The sequence below is a fragment of the Denticeps clupeoides genome, chromosome 6 (assembly GCF_900700375.1).
Source record: "Denticeps clupeoides chromosome 6, fDenClu1.1, whole genome shotgun sequence".
In the NCBI taxonomy this organism is placed as follows: domain Eukaryota; kingdom Metazoa; phylum Chordata; class Actinopteri; order Clupeiformes; family Denticipitidae; genus Denticeps; species Denticeps clupeoides.
The window spans coordinates 20,482,051-20,498,549 of NC_041712.1; the positions used below are offsets into that span (position 1 = coordinate 20,482,051).

At 43.0% G+C, this 16,499-nt stretch overlaps 1 protein-coding gene across 1 annotated transcript; it reads right to left on the bottom strand.

The window, feature by feature from the left end:
* Nucleotides 1-5,360: 5,360 nt before the first annotated feature.
* On the bottom strand, nt 5,361-16,465 carry crebrf (creb3 regulatory factor). Its single transcript, XM_028984311.1, has 9 exons — nt 16,185-16,465; nt 11,666-11,805; nt 11,458-11,583; nt 9,903-11,151; nt 8,915-9,109; nt 8,531-8,720; nt 8,266-8,339; nt 7,969-8,091; nt 5,361-6,846 (listed from the first exon to the last, which is right to left on the bottom strand). Exons 2-9 carry the CDS (start codon nt 11,672-11,674, stop codon nt 6,728-6,730), a joined length of 2,085 nt encoding a protein of 694 aa, XP_028840144.1. The 5' UTR covers nt 11,675-11,805; nt 16,185-16,465; the 3' UTR covers nt 5,361-6,727.
* Between the last annotated feature and the right edge of the window lie 34 nt (nt 16,466-16,499).

Sequence of the window (16,499 nt, forward strand, 5' to 3'; positions counted from 1 at the left end):
CAAGTCCGGGGGGGAGTAAAGTCTTGCTTTTCTCAACGCTAGTCTCCAGAACTGGGTAGATCTGTTTTTTTTTTTTTTTTTTACAATGCGCACCTCCCGCGTTGTGTCGTGTGATGCTGTCAGAAACCATGAATTATCTGTTTGTTGAGGAAAGACTGCTGAAGGCCATCTGCTTATGTGTTGTGTGAGTGTGTCACCACTCCGCTAGAAGAAACAGGAAAAATAAACCCTGCAGTCTGCGGACCAGCAGAGAACAAGGGCTTGAGAGGCACAATTATTTTGAAAGATTGAGGGGACACATCCGAAGGTTTTACATTGTCTTTGCACATCAGAATCTACCTTATGTAATGGAGAGCTCTCACAGCAAAAGTCCCATGGGTGACTGTTCATTGTCTGGAGATGGAGAGTTGTGTCATTTGGGAAACTCAGGAAACGAGTGAATAATGTTATGGCAAGCCTGAGGCGAAATCCCTCCCCCAAAAAATGAAATTAAACAACCAAAATCAATAAAATGAAAAAATAAAATACGATTCAAACATGTGCACCAATTTAGAGATTGAATTTACAATGCAAACGAATACAAACAGTTTACAGAAAGGACAGGGACTACAGAAACAGCTCAAATCAATTTACATCATGATTGCAGTACTCTTTGGAGAGAGGGAGGGAAAAAAAAAAAAAAAAAAAGAAAAATGTCCCAACCAATGTTACACCGTAAAAAGTTCTTCTCTCAACACGAATTCTTATGACAAAATCCTTTGAAGGAAGACTACATTCATCTTTAAATGGAACCTGCGAGAAGTGAAGCAGCAACAGTTTCCATCTGGACAAAATCTTTTTTTTTTTTTAAACATCACAACAAATTGTCTTCAAATTCTTGGCATGATTGGAACAACTGTGTAAATCAAGAAAAAAAAAAGAAAAGAAAAAAATATTATAAATACTTGTAAATATTATATAGGTCAAGTTTGGATTCTCTTTCATTTGAATAAGGCACCTGATTTAGCAGGCATCGTATTAATGTTAGACATATTGTGAAATCAAGTGCAATATGGGGTCCTTTTTTTCTTAAAGTATTTGTGGTCATAAAAATAGTTGGAACGTTGTGAATAACTGCATGCATGTATATGAGGCACCCTTTATAAATTTTCAGCTTTCGCATTCTTGTGCTCGAACAGTTAGGTCCAGAAACAGAAAACGTCATTTTCATATCAGGCTTTTCCCTTGTCGAGGTGACAAAAGCAGGATTTACAAGCACATCATCCATGCCTCTAGCATATTGGGTCATTATGAATTGCTTCACGTCACCCTCAAAAAAAAAAAGTTATGCACAGAGTTTATAAGGGGGAGGGGCTTGTCTTATAAGCAAAAGGGGACATTGTGATGAAATGTAGGAATGCCTTTGTGACCTTCCCAAACTGCTTTTGAGTTGTGAGACTGCAGCCACATGTACAGGACAGGTCTAACAAATCTCAATATACTTAAATTGGAACAAAGTCTACAGTATGACAAAGGTGGGTTTGTAACCCACTATAAGCATTTGGAACTAAAGAAAATGCAGCAGTTAATCTGTTAAATGTGCTTGGAACAATGTGTTTATTTAGATAGAAGAGGTTTTTGTAAAAAGGTGATACCATAGTACAAAAAAAAAGTTATTCACTACAGACAAAAATATGGTTCCCACAACAAGCCTGGCTTAGCAACAAACACTTTTAACAATCTGTTTGGTAGGATCCGCAACAGAGTAAGAGTATCTTTGTACAAATGGAGTCTACAGAGCGACACATGGTGCTATACTCTCTGGAGTAAAAGCCTGCATAGTGCACTATTAAGAGCATTATTTATACAAAGCCTACATGCCAAGCTAGGTAAGTAAGCATGCTCCAAAAAATAATAATAATAATAAAAAAAAAAAAAAAAAAAAGTCACACAAAGAAAGGACAGACACCCCCCAGCCTCGTCTGTGTGTACTGTAGCCATTTCTTAGTTAGGGAAAGAAAACCAACGTATGGAAGAAAAAGCAACTTCCCCATTGAGATCCACCTGGTTCGTACTCTTCCATTCAGGCTTCTCTCTCACCAGCACTGGCTGCTGGGAGCTGAGCTTGCTGTAAAGCTCAGGGACTGGAGATACAAAGCTAATACGTAACATAAGGAATGACTCTTCAATACAACATTACAGTATCCTGCGCCGTGATCTGGATTTCTCCATTTAGTGCTGAGTTATTTTGGAGTTACTTCTCCCCAGGCACACCTCGGATATTATGCACAAAGCAATAATTGGGTTTAAATGCATATTAAAAAATTCATCATAGTTTTCAATCTGAAATATGAGTAAAAAGGAAAAAAAAAGTTAGGTTGGATCACAACCAGAAAGTCACACAACTGTTTCCCTTTTTAACAAGCAGTTTGTTACTATACATAAGGAGTTTTGTCAGAATGTGCATTGTCCAATTACCTCTATTTATTCTAATTAGAACCTGCTCCTTTAAAGCTGTCTGACTTTGTTAGTAATTACAGCAAAATCAGGATAACAGGCTAACATATTTTCCATATTTTATTTCACAACAGAAGTCACCTTTTTGATCAATGTGTCATGAATCAAACAAAGTGTGTGTGTGTCTGAATATATGTATATCACACATGCTAGTATGATGCAGTAGCTTAATCTCTGTAATAATTTACACAATGATTACTGGCTTTGATTTGCAACCATATCCTTGACTTAAAATGCCACAGAGTCTCCTGGTTTAAATGTAAAGTTGCACAGCTTCACGTCCATCACGCTCACTGTTAAAGCCACTGATGCGCAAGCTCACCTCCCGACTCTGCTCTGCTGCACCTATCGGTCTACTCCTACAAACCAGTGGAAACTTGAGCCTCACTTGCAGGATCTGGAGCTTTTTCTTTTTTTGCTGCTGAAAGCGCAATGAAGGCTGATAGAGGTTGCCTAGCAACACCGCTTCTGCAAAAACCATAGCTTTGCTTCAGATATTTTTTTGTGAATGGATGGGTGCTTGGAAAAACAAAAAATATATAATAACAATCCAAAGTAATAATAATGTAATAATTATAGTAATCAGTATCATTCCCCAAAACGGCAAACACCTTTGCCATACAGTACAGAGATATAGATTTCCTTCTGAGCTACATGCAGTTAACTTCTGCCTTCTGCAATACCTCAGATTTCCCCCATTAAGTACAAGTAGAAATATATTTCTCTCTTTTTTTTTACTTTTAAATGATAAGAATATTACTCTCTGGAAACATCCAGAAGAAATGTCTCTACACTGTACATTGACCTGAAGAGGAACCCAGAGCAGAATTTGATTTTCCATAGGAAATGTCTACTGAAGGCAAATGAATTCATGACATCAGTCATTTTAGACACATACACTGGGCCTGGTGGTCAATGCCTGCTCACCTTCAAGAGCTCCTCACTCCCTGCTGAGGCTCTCCAAATAATCAAGTACTCTCTGCAGCATTCAAACGAGGCCAGTTTAGCAGCAAAATGGAAGGAAAATGCATTTTTTGTTACATTTTTCTGGTCTTTTATGATTTTTTTTTTTTAAAAGTGCTATCTTTCTCTTACATATAATATAGAACTCACTGTACATTATATAGATATATCAACATGTAGAGGTTAAATCTCTAGTTTTCTGTACAAAGAGAACACTGCAATAACAACAATAATAAAACATGGACGGTAAATAGACATCTTTAACTACTCTAATAAAACTATGAGAATAAAAATAGTCATATTCCATTTATAAATCAGATCATAAATTATCCATCATGCTCTCGAAGACAAAGTACTCTCCCTTAGTTTCAACCAAAAATACGAGTCTGGGGTTGAGGACCAGGGGTTCAGACAATCCGGAGCCTAATATAGACTTGATAGAGATCCAGACTGAAGCAGCTTTGACAAGACGAATTGTCCAAGGTACAGAAAACAGATTCTGCCAATCTTAAGTCTTAAAACATGAAATTCCTAAATCTGCATATGGGCTGTATAATGATCGGCTAGTAAAAAAAAAGTTGAAAACTTTTGAAACAACAAAATGTAAGCAAAGAATGTAACCAGCTACCAACTCCAGAACAAAATTACATCCTCAGGGGTGTTTTAGACCAGTCTCGCTATTTATCTGTGTCAAAATATAAAAATGACAGATGCTTCAAGTCTCTCAGTAAGGCACTATGACTGGCCGAGAGACTCTTTTCAATCCTTCTGGAACAGAAGCGTCAAAAACCCTGCCAGTCTCCACCACTGTCTTATTCTAATTTATAGGTACCTACACCAGGGACGTCCTCTTTTGCGCAAATTGTTGGCAAAACTTTTAAGACTTAAAGAAAGGCAGAACTGAGCCCCCAAAACACCCATTCACTAATGCTTATGCTGCAGTACAAAGTACAGCCAGGGGTAACACACTAATCAGATAAGAAGCTTAAGCAGGGTCTATTCAGCCAGGCCATTTTGTCCCCAAATGTCATTATATTTGAATCGCAAAAAGACTGCCCTGACTAAAGTAAACCCCAATTCACGGGTCCACCAACAACAAATGGAAGGCGGCCCCATTTCCAGGAGTGTCACACCCGCCTCACACACTAAGAGAATTTATTTCAACCAAAAAGGGACAGGAAGGTAGCATGCATGATAGTGCTTGAAGTGGCATATTTTGAATGATGTGTGTATGCATGACTGGACATATATACAGTACTAAAACACAAGAGACAAAATACTACACATCAAATACATATTATATTAACTCTGAATATAAACCAACTAAAGTGATATTACACACTTTGGTTATTTGTAATAATGCAATAGGGAAGCAAAAATCTAAAATCTAAATCTAAACCCCCGCTAATGCTCTAATAAATGCCGCATCAATAACAAGGGCAAAAGTGTGGGGTGAGAAGTAATGGGTCTGTCCACCAACTGACAGGATGCGTTATCCATGCACATTTAAAAAAAAAAAAAAAAAAAACCTCTGTTAATAATTGGACCCAGGCAAATTTCACAGTTTACTGAAAGTCCCTGACCCAGCCACTTCTTCCTACATTCAATACGGTGTCAGATAAGCTGTGCAAAACCTTACTCTGGCTGAGTCGCCATTTTTTCGTTGCATGTGTCTTTGGTAGAAAAAAAAAAAAAGAAACATAAAAGAACAATCAAAGTATAGTGTGCAAATATAATTTCTATCTTTTATATATATGAAAAAATTTAAACCCACCCTCCCCAAACCCCAGTTTCCCTTTAACGATTACCAAAAAAAAAAAAAAAAAAAAAGTATATTTTATATCAGAGCCATCTTATGGTACAAAGCACAGACTCTGTGGCATATATCTGCACTTTCCCCTGTTCCTATATACATTCAGAATAGCTTTAGTGAGCAGAGGTGCATTGGAGTGGCCCGTTGATGAGGCCGACCGCATCTCTGCCACCCTCTCTCAGAGATTAATGGTCCGCGTTCGACTCACCTCTGGGACGACAGAAATCAGCTCAATTTAGCTACAAGGCACAATGAATTTCACTGTTATTCAATACAAATTTGAAAAAAAAGAAGAAAAAAAACACACACCCAGCTAAAGGAATCACCAACATTTATCACCCTCCGCAACCCCTCACGCCGTCGCCACCGCCAAAAGTAACAGGGTGCATCTCATCTCCCCGCCCTTGTGTGAAGACACATCAGTCAAAGTAGAGATAGTAAAGGAAATGGTCATCCAGTTTACGTCAGAAAGCCCTCTCCCCATTTGTAAGAATGGGGGATTCGCTGACCTCCTCTTCAAGTCTATTTTTAAAATTCATCTCTATGCCGAAGGAGGAAGAGAAGAAAGGGAGGACAAAAAGAAAAAAAAATAAATACAGCCATAGTACAAAAGAACAGAATTACCCAGCCTAATCTAGAACCACACAACACCTCGGAGCTGCACTCCGCTGTGTCTTTCTGATTCAGACAAATACAATTTGTTTAGATCAGGTGCTTCTGTTTTGTATTTTTTTTTTTTTTGTGGTGCCTTTCTTGTGATTGGCATGGAAAGGATTGCCTGCAGATGCCACTGTACTAGAACAGGAGAGCAAATGTACAGAATACTGTGTTACTGTGACGACATATAGTACGTACATTACACTTTTTATTTGAAGAGAACGATTGACAATTTTTTTTTTATTATATATTTATATATTCAAATCCCATGTTTTGTCACACTGAAGGCATGACATTTGAATCTTATAGAGACTTCTTTCCCATTCTGATAAAGTGGCATCGGTCAGGCTCTCTGTACGCTACAGGAAATGGCTACAGCAAAAAACTGATTTCATGTCATTTAGCTTTTCTCTTTTTATATCTATTTTCATTTTTCTTTTTTTAGACAAAATAAGAAAAAAAATATCTTCTCAGGAGGTATATTGTATATTGGCTTTGTATGGTGGCCCATAAGTAAAGGTTTCTCATCGTTTCGTTGGTTTAAACCAGCCACATGCACAGATGACAACTACTAAGTGCAGAGACTACTACGGCGGCATTTTTGTTTGTGCGTGTGCGTAACGTGGGTATATACATACTGGGAACCAGAACTGGCATGTATGTATTCAGATGGGCCACTGGGTAAAAGGATGCACTTCCAGGTCGGGAGGTCATGCAGACACTGGGCCAATACCGTGTGGAGAGAAGGATGGTGAGGATGGCTTTCAAATGTCACGTCCAGACGCTGGCTGACCACTTTCAGACTTTTGAAGTTGGCACGCGCAGGCCGACCAGCCCACCTGTGGGATCACCCTTGCCGGTATTCTCCAGAATCTGGTTCACAAAGTCTGACGTCTGTCCAGCGACAGGAGATTTCACTGAAAAAGTACACGCAAACACAGAGAAATTTGTCATGAGCACTGAAGATACTGGAATATCTTTTTGGAGCTTCAATGCTGTTGTGCTACATTGTCAGTGCCTAATATTTTAATAGCTGAAAGTCTTTAAACTGTCATTGTAATAACAGGACTATTCTCTATGTGATGCATGGGACATTTTGATGGGTGGTAGTAGCCTAGTGGGTAACACACTCAACTATGAACCAGAAGACCCAGGTTCAAATCCCACTTACTATCATTGTGTCCCTGAGTAAGACACTTAACCCTAAATCTCCAGGGGGGGGACTGTCCCTGTAACTACTGATTGTAAGTCACTCTGGATAAGGGTATCTAATAAATGCTGTAAATGTAAATGTAAATTTTGATGACACAAGTTACTTTATACATTATCACGGATCAATATAACATTTAAACTGAACCTTCAATGTCTTGCTTTGAATTTAATTGAAACTAGTAAAAAAAAGAGGTTTCAAATGTTGGCAAAACCAGATTCCCCCCCCACATTATCTGAGTACCTATTTTAAATATTAGGACAACTACGATTGCAAATATTAAAGAATTGTTTTTACCATTTTGGTTTCATTTTCCAGAGAATTGCCCAACAGCTAAATATTTGACTTAGTAGAGGTTCCAGGGCTAACAAACTATGTCCAAAAATGACAGCATATGCAAAAAACTTCAAGAAAATAAGAATAAAAAATTATTAAGAAATTCAGGCAAATACTGAACTGAATAAAATGAATCTGCTTAGAATTTAACAGGAAAATGCCACAGCCATTACTAAAGAGGAACAGGTTTTAAATGAGTAAAAACTGTAAAATGTGACCAGCTCTGCGGTATAGAAATACTGGAGCAAGAATCACACAACAGTAGCAAAACAGGTAGCTTGTACTCATGCCATCAATGGCCGGCAAGAAGACGGCAGCTATAAAATCCAAGGATAGAAATGTTATGTAATGTGTTATCGACTGGGCTACTACCAAAAATAATTTATTTCACCAAAAATAAAAGACACTGAAAAAAGTAAATGAATGACCAGAGGTTACCAAGCTACCAGGCAGAGGTATCAACATTCATTCCTATTCATGAAGCAAACTTTACCCAAGGTGTCCTCAATGAGCTTGTCCAGCTTCTCAGCCATGCTTGTGCATTTGTCCTCAGATAGATCCTGGACTCTGTTCACAATTTCCTCCTTGATTGCGTTGATCACAAATAGCAGCCGATCTGTAAATGAACAAAAACCAAATGCATAAAGCAAAACTTTGTTTTGCAGGTCAGATATTCTATGTTTTTTTTTTTAAAAATGTCAGTATAGTGCTTGATGTCGATTACATCAGGTCTACAGTAATGTGAGGAATGTGGCAGGGTTTGTTTGGTTTCCACTGGAGAACAATGTACCATATTCAGTGCCAAGGCCCCACAGCTTCACCTTGTTGGCCTCATACTGGGCTTTCTTCTTCAGTCTGCAAGCCCTGGAGACACAGTGCAACAGAGAAAAACAAGATCAGTGAAACACAAAATAGGGTCATACGACCCTATTTACTCTTCGATCACTACAGCTGTTTATCACAGACAAAAACACCATGGCCAGGCACTGACAGAAGGAGGCCATCTAAAAAATTACCATGATATTAAAGCTATTATATATGGGCAGTTGTGTTACCTGGATGCCAGTTTGTTCTTCTCCTTGCGGGAACGTGGGCGAGCGGTCAGTGGCAGCTCGCTGACTGGGGTCAGGTCACTGATGACCTTATTGAGCTTACGCAGCTCATTGCCGATCTGTAAGAGTTTGCGAGGGTTCGGTGTGAGATCCTCCACATCTGTTCGCCGCGACTTCTTCAGAGTGTATTTACCTGTCAACACACAGACACAGACATTGCATAAGTCGTCCAGAACGACTTACAACATGCTTTGCCATCAGTGAAAGTATTCACTTTATTCGGACCCTAACTACTTCAACCACTCTATGCACACCGTTGTGGCTTTTCTTACATAGATCAGACTACAATAAAGAACTTACAAGTTAGTCTAAGTGCATCTTTCTCACCGTGATGAAGGCCATTCTTCTGGTACATGTTGCTGGGGAGCGTGTCTCTGTCCCACTCTGACGGCTTGAGCATGCGCTCCTGCTTTGAGGGCGCGAGCTGCTCGCTGTACTCCCAGAAGTAGCGGCGCTTCCCCCTCTGGCGAGACAGGCCTGCAGTCAAGCCCTTCATGTCCTCCGCCATGTCAGCATCACAGCCTGAAACAGAGGAGAGGCGGATTGGTCATTATAGGCAGTTAATTAAGGTCTGCCGACACACGTTTGGGACTCTGAGGGGGGTCATTCAACTAACCAGTCGACCACCACACATTCCAGCGCCTGGTCCTAAACCAGGGTAGACCAACAGTTACTATGCTGTCTGCAACATACTACCATGATAATACCTGGACCAATGTATGTGACCTACCATTTTTCTGCATTCTGCTAGTCAGTATTAACCAGTGCTAACCAAAGTAGTTTAATTTTCTGAATTGATTGTTATGAGTTTAGTAATCAAGAGTCCTGTTAGAAAATTATATTTGGACATTAGAGACTTTTACAACTGCAGTAAGATTTGTACCCGGTACACGTAGTACCATGGTACATTAGTGCATGGTGCGTGTACTTCGTCCACCACTGCTCACTGAGCACTGTACATCATGTTAGGTGCTTCTGTGCCAATGTTCATTGTCAAAAGTGCTTTATAAATAAAGAATGATTGACTGACCGAAAGTCACCTCAGTGCACAGACAATGAGACCATTCTGGCTCTCGCAGACCTCAGTGACGAATAATGACAAAAAGGGCTGTGCTGTGCCAGTTCAGCATAGCTTTTTAGAAGCCATACACTACATTCTCACACTCAGCTTATTACTGAGATATGCTCCAGTGAAAGGCCCTTCTGTCTGCTGAAGCCAGCTTGGCTCAAGATAAAACTGGAGTCAGTATTCTTTCTGTGTGTGTGTGTGTGTGTGTGTGTGTGTTACTGTCGGTTGGGGGTTGGGGGCGTTTACCAGGCTCTGAGAAAGCATCGCTGATGTCGTCATCTTTGTCCCCCTCATAGTCCTCATCTTCCTCTTCTTCCTCATCGTCGTTCTCCGAGAGCTCGTGCTCGCTGCCGAAACCCTCGTCGTGATCTTCATCATCCAGTTCCAGTCCCCCATCATACTCTTCCTCCTCCTCCCCCTCCTCCTCCTCCTCGCCGTCTTCTTCCTCATCCGCCTCCTCCTCCTCCTGCTCTGCCAGTGCCTTACCTGCCAGCCTGGCCCGGGTGAGGAAGAGCGAGTAGTTGTGTTCTTCCTCCTTCTTCTTCTCTGCCGCGGCGGCTGCTGTCGTCGCACCGTCGGTTGCCGCACCCATGGCACCAATGGGCAACAAGGTCTCGCTGCCCCCTGCCACAGAGAAGTGGAGCTTGGCTGGCAGGCCCCTGGAGGTGCCCACCTCCATGCCCGCGGGCAGCTCTCTCTTGCAGACGTTGGCGGCTGCTCTCCGCTCCGCCGCTGCAGACAGGGGGCTGGTGGAGGTGGCGCAGGAAGATCCTGGGGGATTGTTCACCGCCATGCCGGTCTCGCTCGGACGCTCCGCAACGGGACCAGCAGAGGGCGTGACAGTGACCTGCGTGTCGGAATTTTTGCCAGGCGGCCGGTGGGGGCCACTGATGCGCACTTTGGCCTTGCACACGAAGTCGCTGCTGCTGCCGTCCGCAGGAGGTGGCCCGTGACGCTGTGCTTTGGCCATTGTCTCTGTGCTAGATGCCACCGGCCAGGTGGCCTTCTGTGAGCCTTCAGGGAAGTCCGGCAGCGTGTTTTGGCTGGAAGAGGATGTAAAGGAGGTGATAAAGGAAGAAGTAGTGAGGTGGTTGGCCTTCTTGCCCTGTGAGGCTGCAGGTGGAGGCAGGAGGACCTGCTGCTTTGGGCACATCAGAAGGTCTGGGTGGTACAGAGTGTCACATACAGGCTGGGAGTCCTCACTGTTGAGCTGGGCCAGCGTGGGAGTCCGGCCAATCACCTCCTCATCCTGGTAAGGGCTGGAGAAGTCATCCAGCCCCAGGAAGTCCACCTCCTTTGTGCCCCAGATGTCACAGCTGGTCAGCCTTGTGTACTTGGTCAAGTCCTCCCAGTAACTGTCCCACTGCTCAAAGTTCGAGGTGGGCTCACTGCTCTCCCCAAGGTCTGACAGTTGATCCAGACCTTCCAGCTCCCGGCACTCGCCAACTCCAAACACGTCCCCTTTCGGGCTCTGGCGGCACGTCATCTCCCTGTCCTGGAGGGTAAAACAGAAAATGTTTGACGTCACAGCCATAAAAGTCTACACAAGTGGGACAGATGCAGGATTCTGACAAGGAAACTGCATAATTAGTTTAGTGAATGTGCCATTTCAGTGCCTGCAGAGACTCCTTAAGGACGTGGACCATAATATATCTATAATAGTAAAGGGATTGTCGCCTTTTACGCTCTATATTATATTACAATGCAATTATGTTTGTCATACAGTGATTGTCATTTGCAGGGGCTTAACGTGCAATGCTATATTGTGTGGTGCACCTTGTCCACACTGAGAGCTACTCACCAGCTCGTACATAAAGTCTGGGTCAGAACTGTTAGCCAGCAGATCTGTACTGGTCAGCGCCTGGTCAGCAAAAGTGTAGTTCTGAAAGGCATCCCCAAAGGGAGGGTCCATCCCACTGATGCTGGGCTGTATGAAACGCATGAAAAAAAATTACAAACGAAAAACGAAAGCCTAACACTGCCACCAACGACAATACCGCGGTTCTTACCTGAGGCATTGCCAAGCACAGATCTCCAGTTCCTAAGTGGAATTTTATTTCCCAGCCACCGCTCACCACTAGTCAACTAAGCCAGCGGCCTAACAGCTTATATAAGTATGGCTGTGATGTCCTCCTCAGTCGGCTTTTAACTGCGAGATGGGGGCGAAAGAAAAAACAAAAAAAAACAGGCAATGACACATTTACAAACTGCTTCAAACTGCTACCAACTCCGTGCGGAGAAAACACGCTCGGAGCTTCGCTCACCATATTCGGAAAGAAAGGGCACAAAGGCAGCAGAAAGATGGCCTCCCCCTGGCCGGCTACTTTAGCCAGGATCGAAGAAAGTTACTGAGGCTGACGGAGAGAAGCGGATAAACTCCATGAAAGACGGGGAGCTGAAGCCAGTGTATTAATTTAGCCGGTAGAAAGGGAGAGAGAGAGAGAGAGAGAGAAAGCGGGTGAGGAGGCAAGGGAGAGAGAGGAAGCGATAGAGCGAGAGAGATGAACACAGGGGCTATTTTTGTAACAGTCACAATTCCCTCTCCCCTCTCCCCATAGCCGCGCGCAGACGGGCGCAAACACGGGGACCCGTCGCCGCAGAGTTATACGCCGTTTGCATAACAAATCGGCAGAAGTGTACAGACAGAAAGACCGAGAGGAGATGCGTGACTGAGCTCTGCTAGCCAGCTGCAAATGCAAGCGCAAAACAATCCTGCTCTTCGTGCGGCCCGTGATGTCATTTCCTGTCGGCATGCAATCCTGAGTCAAATAAGCATCTTATCATCCCCCGTGCTTCTGCACACGGCGGACAACTTTGCATGCGGCAAAGGACGAAAACAACTCTTGCAGACAACGCTGCTTTTCTTTCTCACACACACACACACACACACACACACTTCCACTTTACCACACTTCAGTTTCGACCTGACAGCAGACCAGCTGAGGGGAAATTCCATGCAGATGTCCTGCAATCTGTGTCAATCTGTGCCAGGGTTCCGGAGGGGGCATTAATGTTGGAGCGCCCCCCAGAGCCGGTCCCACGAGCTGGGCAGGCACCAGACGGGTAAACTTTACCCGAGGTTACCATTAATGCACAAGCTAATGCGCCAGACACATTCAATACTGCTTGTATCGGAGGGCCGATCGGAAGCACTGATCAGGCTGCCAAGTTACCACTAAACCTGCTAAATGAGCAAATAGCCAACAGGTTATGGCAAGACTTTCACACAAAATAATGTTTTGATCACTTTGAATAATTTAAATAGCTGTAATTCTGTAACTCAATACCCATGCCGTACCTTTCACAAATGTAGACACTCCTATTTGGGAGGCAGGGACAGACCTGTGCTTGGGGTCATTGTCATGAGCTGCTATAGAGATCTACCAAATAAAAAATAAAAAAACTTTATCTACTTAATCAATTACCTGCCAGGTTCTCCTGTGACAATTGTTGTAATCACTGCTCTTTTATTCTCTAGACAAACTGAATTACTGACCAAAACCATTTTAAATATACTGTAAATTATAATAATTTAAATCAAATGTATATGCAAATACATATGTGCTGAACAGTTCATCTATACCTGGAACTAACTATGAGCCTAGTTTCCTCTATAGGCTCGTAAATACTTCCGTTTTATGGTTTACCAAACCTTTAAAAGGAGTGTGTCAGTTTAATTGGTGAAGTTGTACAGACAATTGCATGTTAAAATGCTAACACAGGTGCCTAATATTGAGGCTTACTTCAAGCACGAATTGTTGCGTTCACCTTATTGTGCTTAGACTTGTACTAATCTCAGCTCTTAATACAGAAATACTTCTTTATCTAAAGCAGCACTACACATTTTTGGGGCAGTGGTGGCTTTGCGCTTAAGGAAGCGGCCCCGTAGTCAGAAGGTTGCCGGTTCGAATCCCAATCTGCCAAGGTGCCACTGAGCAAGGTACCGTTCCCGTTCCCACACAGTCTCGGGCTCCTGTCGTGGCTGCCCACTGCTCACCAATGGTGAAGGTTAAATACAGAGGACACATTTCGTAGTGTCACCATGTGCTGTGCTGCAGTGTTTCACAATGACAATCACTTCTCGGCCCATTTATTTTAAGATGCAAGCATGCCCGCTCCAAAAGAACTCTCACACTGTAGGGAACTAATAGAACAAGCCTGATCCTTTCACTGAACAAGCTTGTTCAATCTCATCTGGGCCAGGCCACCCGCAGAGCACTCCTCTACTATTGATTTGTATTGCTGATTCATATTTATATATTTTCACCACTGCATGACTGAGCACTTATTCCAGCGGGTACGTCAGGCATCAGAACATGCAATGACTAAACAAATCACGAGTATTCGGAACAAAAGGCCAAGAGTGCCGCGGTAGCCCATATAACAGGTCACAGGTTGCAGTCCCTGCTGGATTTTCAGGCAGGTCTCCGTGCCTAGCCTGTTCCGGCAGGTCACTATAGCTTGATGCACAGGCTTGAAGCGTGTTAGATATGCGTGGGTGTGCTGCGTCTGCATCAGCCAACTCGATGTAGCTGTAATCATGCTAATAAAACAGGAAATATCAAGCACCGCTGGTGAGAAAAAAATAAAAAAACATTCTTATAACAAGACCAAAGGTGACATCTCAGGCTTTCTGCAACAACTAAGCATGCTATTTTAGAAGCTGGTATGAACTGTGGCTTATGTTACAGCAGAGTTTACGGTCTGGTGTTTTTAAGCCACACGGTGAAATGATCATTCTAAGGCACTGGCACTCGCAAAAATGCTTCCTCTACAAATAATAACAATAAATACTCTTGTCTTTATATGGATTGATTTATTGGTCATATTACATATGAACAATAGTACATTTACTAGTAAATAGGCATCTATCCTTTTAGACTACAATACTTTAAATGTTGATTGGACAGACGATGATCCGTGCATTATGGATACGTTTAAAGACACAGAATCCTTGGGTCTAGAACATTTTTTACTCAACAAGGAAGTGCTATTCACAGAGCTAATACTCACATGCTACCACCATTACATCAGGAGCTATTCAAAAGTAATCTTACGTTATATAGTTCATAACCTGAATTACAAGTTTTACTAGCCTCCGCAACAATACATTTTTAGGCAATTAATTTGTATTTGTAACTAGTAATACACACAAAAAAGGCTATTTCGCTAACATAGTAGGTGCATTTAAACAGGTTTTCCACTCCCCAAACACATTAAAATATCTTGAACTCAACATGGACCCCATCGCAAACAAATAAGTGGTCAACCAAACAATTTCAAGTGAGAGACAACGCCCACAAAACCCCGTCATTCTATTGGACTAAAAATGACATTGCCCCGCCTCCGCAAGCTCACCATTTGCTTGACGCGTCGCCTATCAACAAAGAGCTTTTCGATAAATACCCTGCCCAGTTCATGGTAGGTTGAGTCCGCAACCAACAAACAATCTTAAAAGGCCCGATCACGTTACATAAATACAAAAGACTCGCTCATTAACCACCAAGGCAAAACACAACAGTTGTTTAAATCGGTCAACATGAACAAAAGGCTGATAAAATAACACCGAAAAACCATAACAAAATCATCCGTTCGTTCCTTCCCGTTTTTTTTTTTTCCTCGAAAAATAAAATCACTATAAACACGTGCGAACAGTCGGCTGCAGAGTTCAGCGTGCATGCAGTACACCCATGTTTTACTTCCACGCTCGTTCTACCGTGGCAGTACACAGATGGGGGCGTGTACCCTAACAGAGCAGCGAGTGATTCATTTAGGTTGAGCTACAAAATCATTAATTACGAGACCGTGTGGCTGATCGGTATAATGCCATGTCGAAAGCAACCGTGTGCTCTGTGAAACGAGTGCATGTGTGCACAAATTGGACCCAGCGTCGCCTTCAAGTTGCCAAATGTGCAGCTCTTCTTAACCGTAACAATCAGCCTCAACCGAGAGTCCGAAAATACGATTTCGGTAGTGCCACAATCTCGGATTCTTGCATAGATGTCTCTTATTGTTAGCGAAACCTCTTCGTAAACAACCCAGCACGTGCTTGGAGACGCCGAAGCTCCGGTCCATGAATTTAAAAATGTCATCTGCAGAGCGCTGCTAGTCCTCGGCTATCGATCGCCGCGGTTTAGTAAAAGCTAAAAAACCACGGTATTCGGTCTAATGGCGAATGGTGTGCAGCTTTTCCAACGCTGTGACTTTTCCATCTACTACGAGCTCCGGCAACTAAACCAGGGCGAATCGAATAACGCGTCTAAACGAGACCTCGCCGCGAAATGGCGAGTGGTTTGTTAAAAGTGGCACGATTTAACAACACGACTGGTATTTATTGTTTTTGGGGTTTTTTACGGGGAACTAGAGCGGATTCTTAAAAACTATGGCCTCCGTCCCTCCCCTCTCAGCAAAGGCGGGCTAACAACTTAGCTCGCCAGCTAACCCTAGGTGGTACTGTTTTGTAAGAGCCGCGCTTTAAACGATTTCGACTGGCCGCGTAGAGGACTGGCGCAATATTGCGCAACTCACCTCTCAGCTACTCGCGGTCCTGTCCGGGCAGGGTTTAGCCCCGCGTTTGGGCGGCTTTCACCGAACTTTGTGTCATTTCTGCGGAGTCCACGCTGCCTTCCTCTCGGGTTTGTTTTGTTTATCTCCTTCCTGACGGGTTCCTGGAAAGCGCGTGACTGCCCGACCACGTGCTCCGCCTCCGGCCAATCGAACGCGAGCGTGGGGACTGACCCAAAACAAGGCATCTCCATTGATGTTAGTTCTGCGTGAGTTCCCGTTCGTTTTAACAAACGAACACCCGCACAATTTATTTCAGTCCTGAACATATCGACCAGG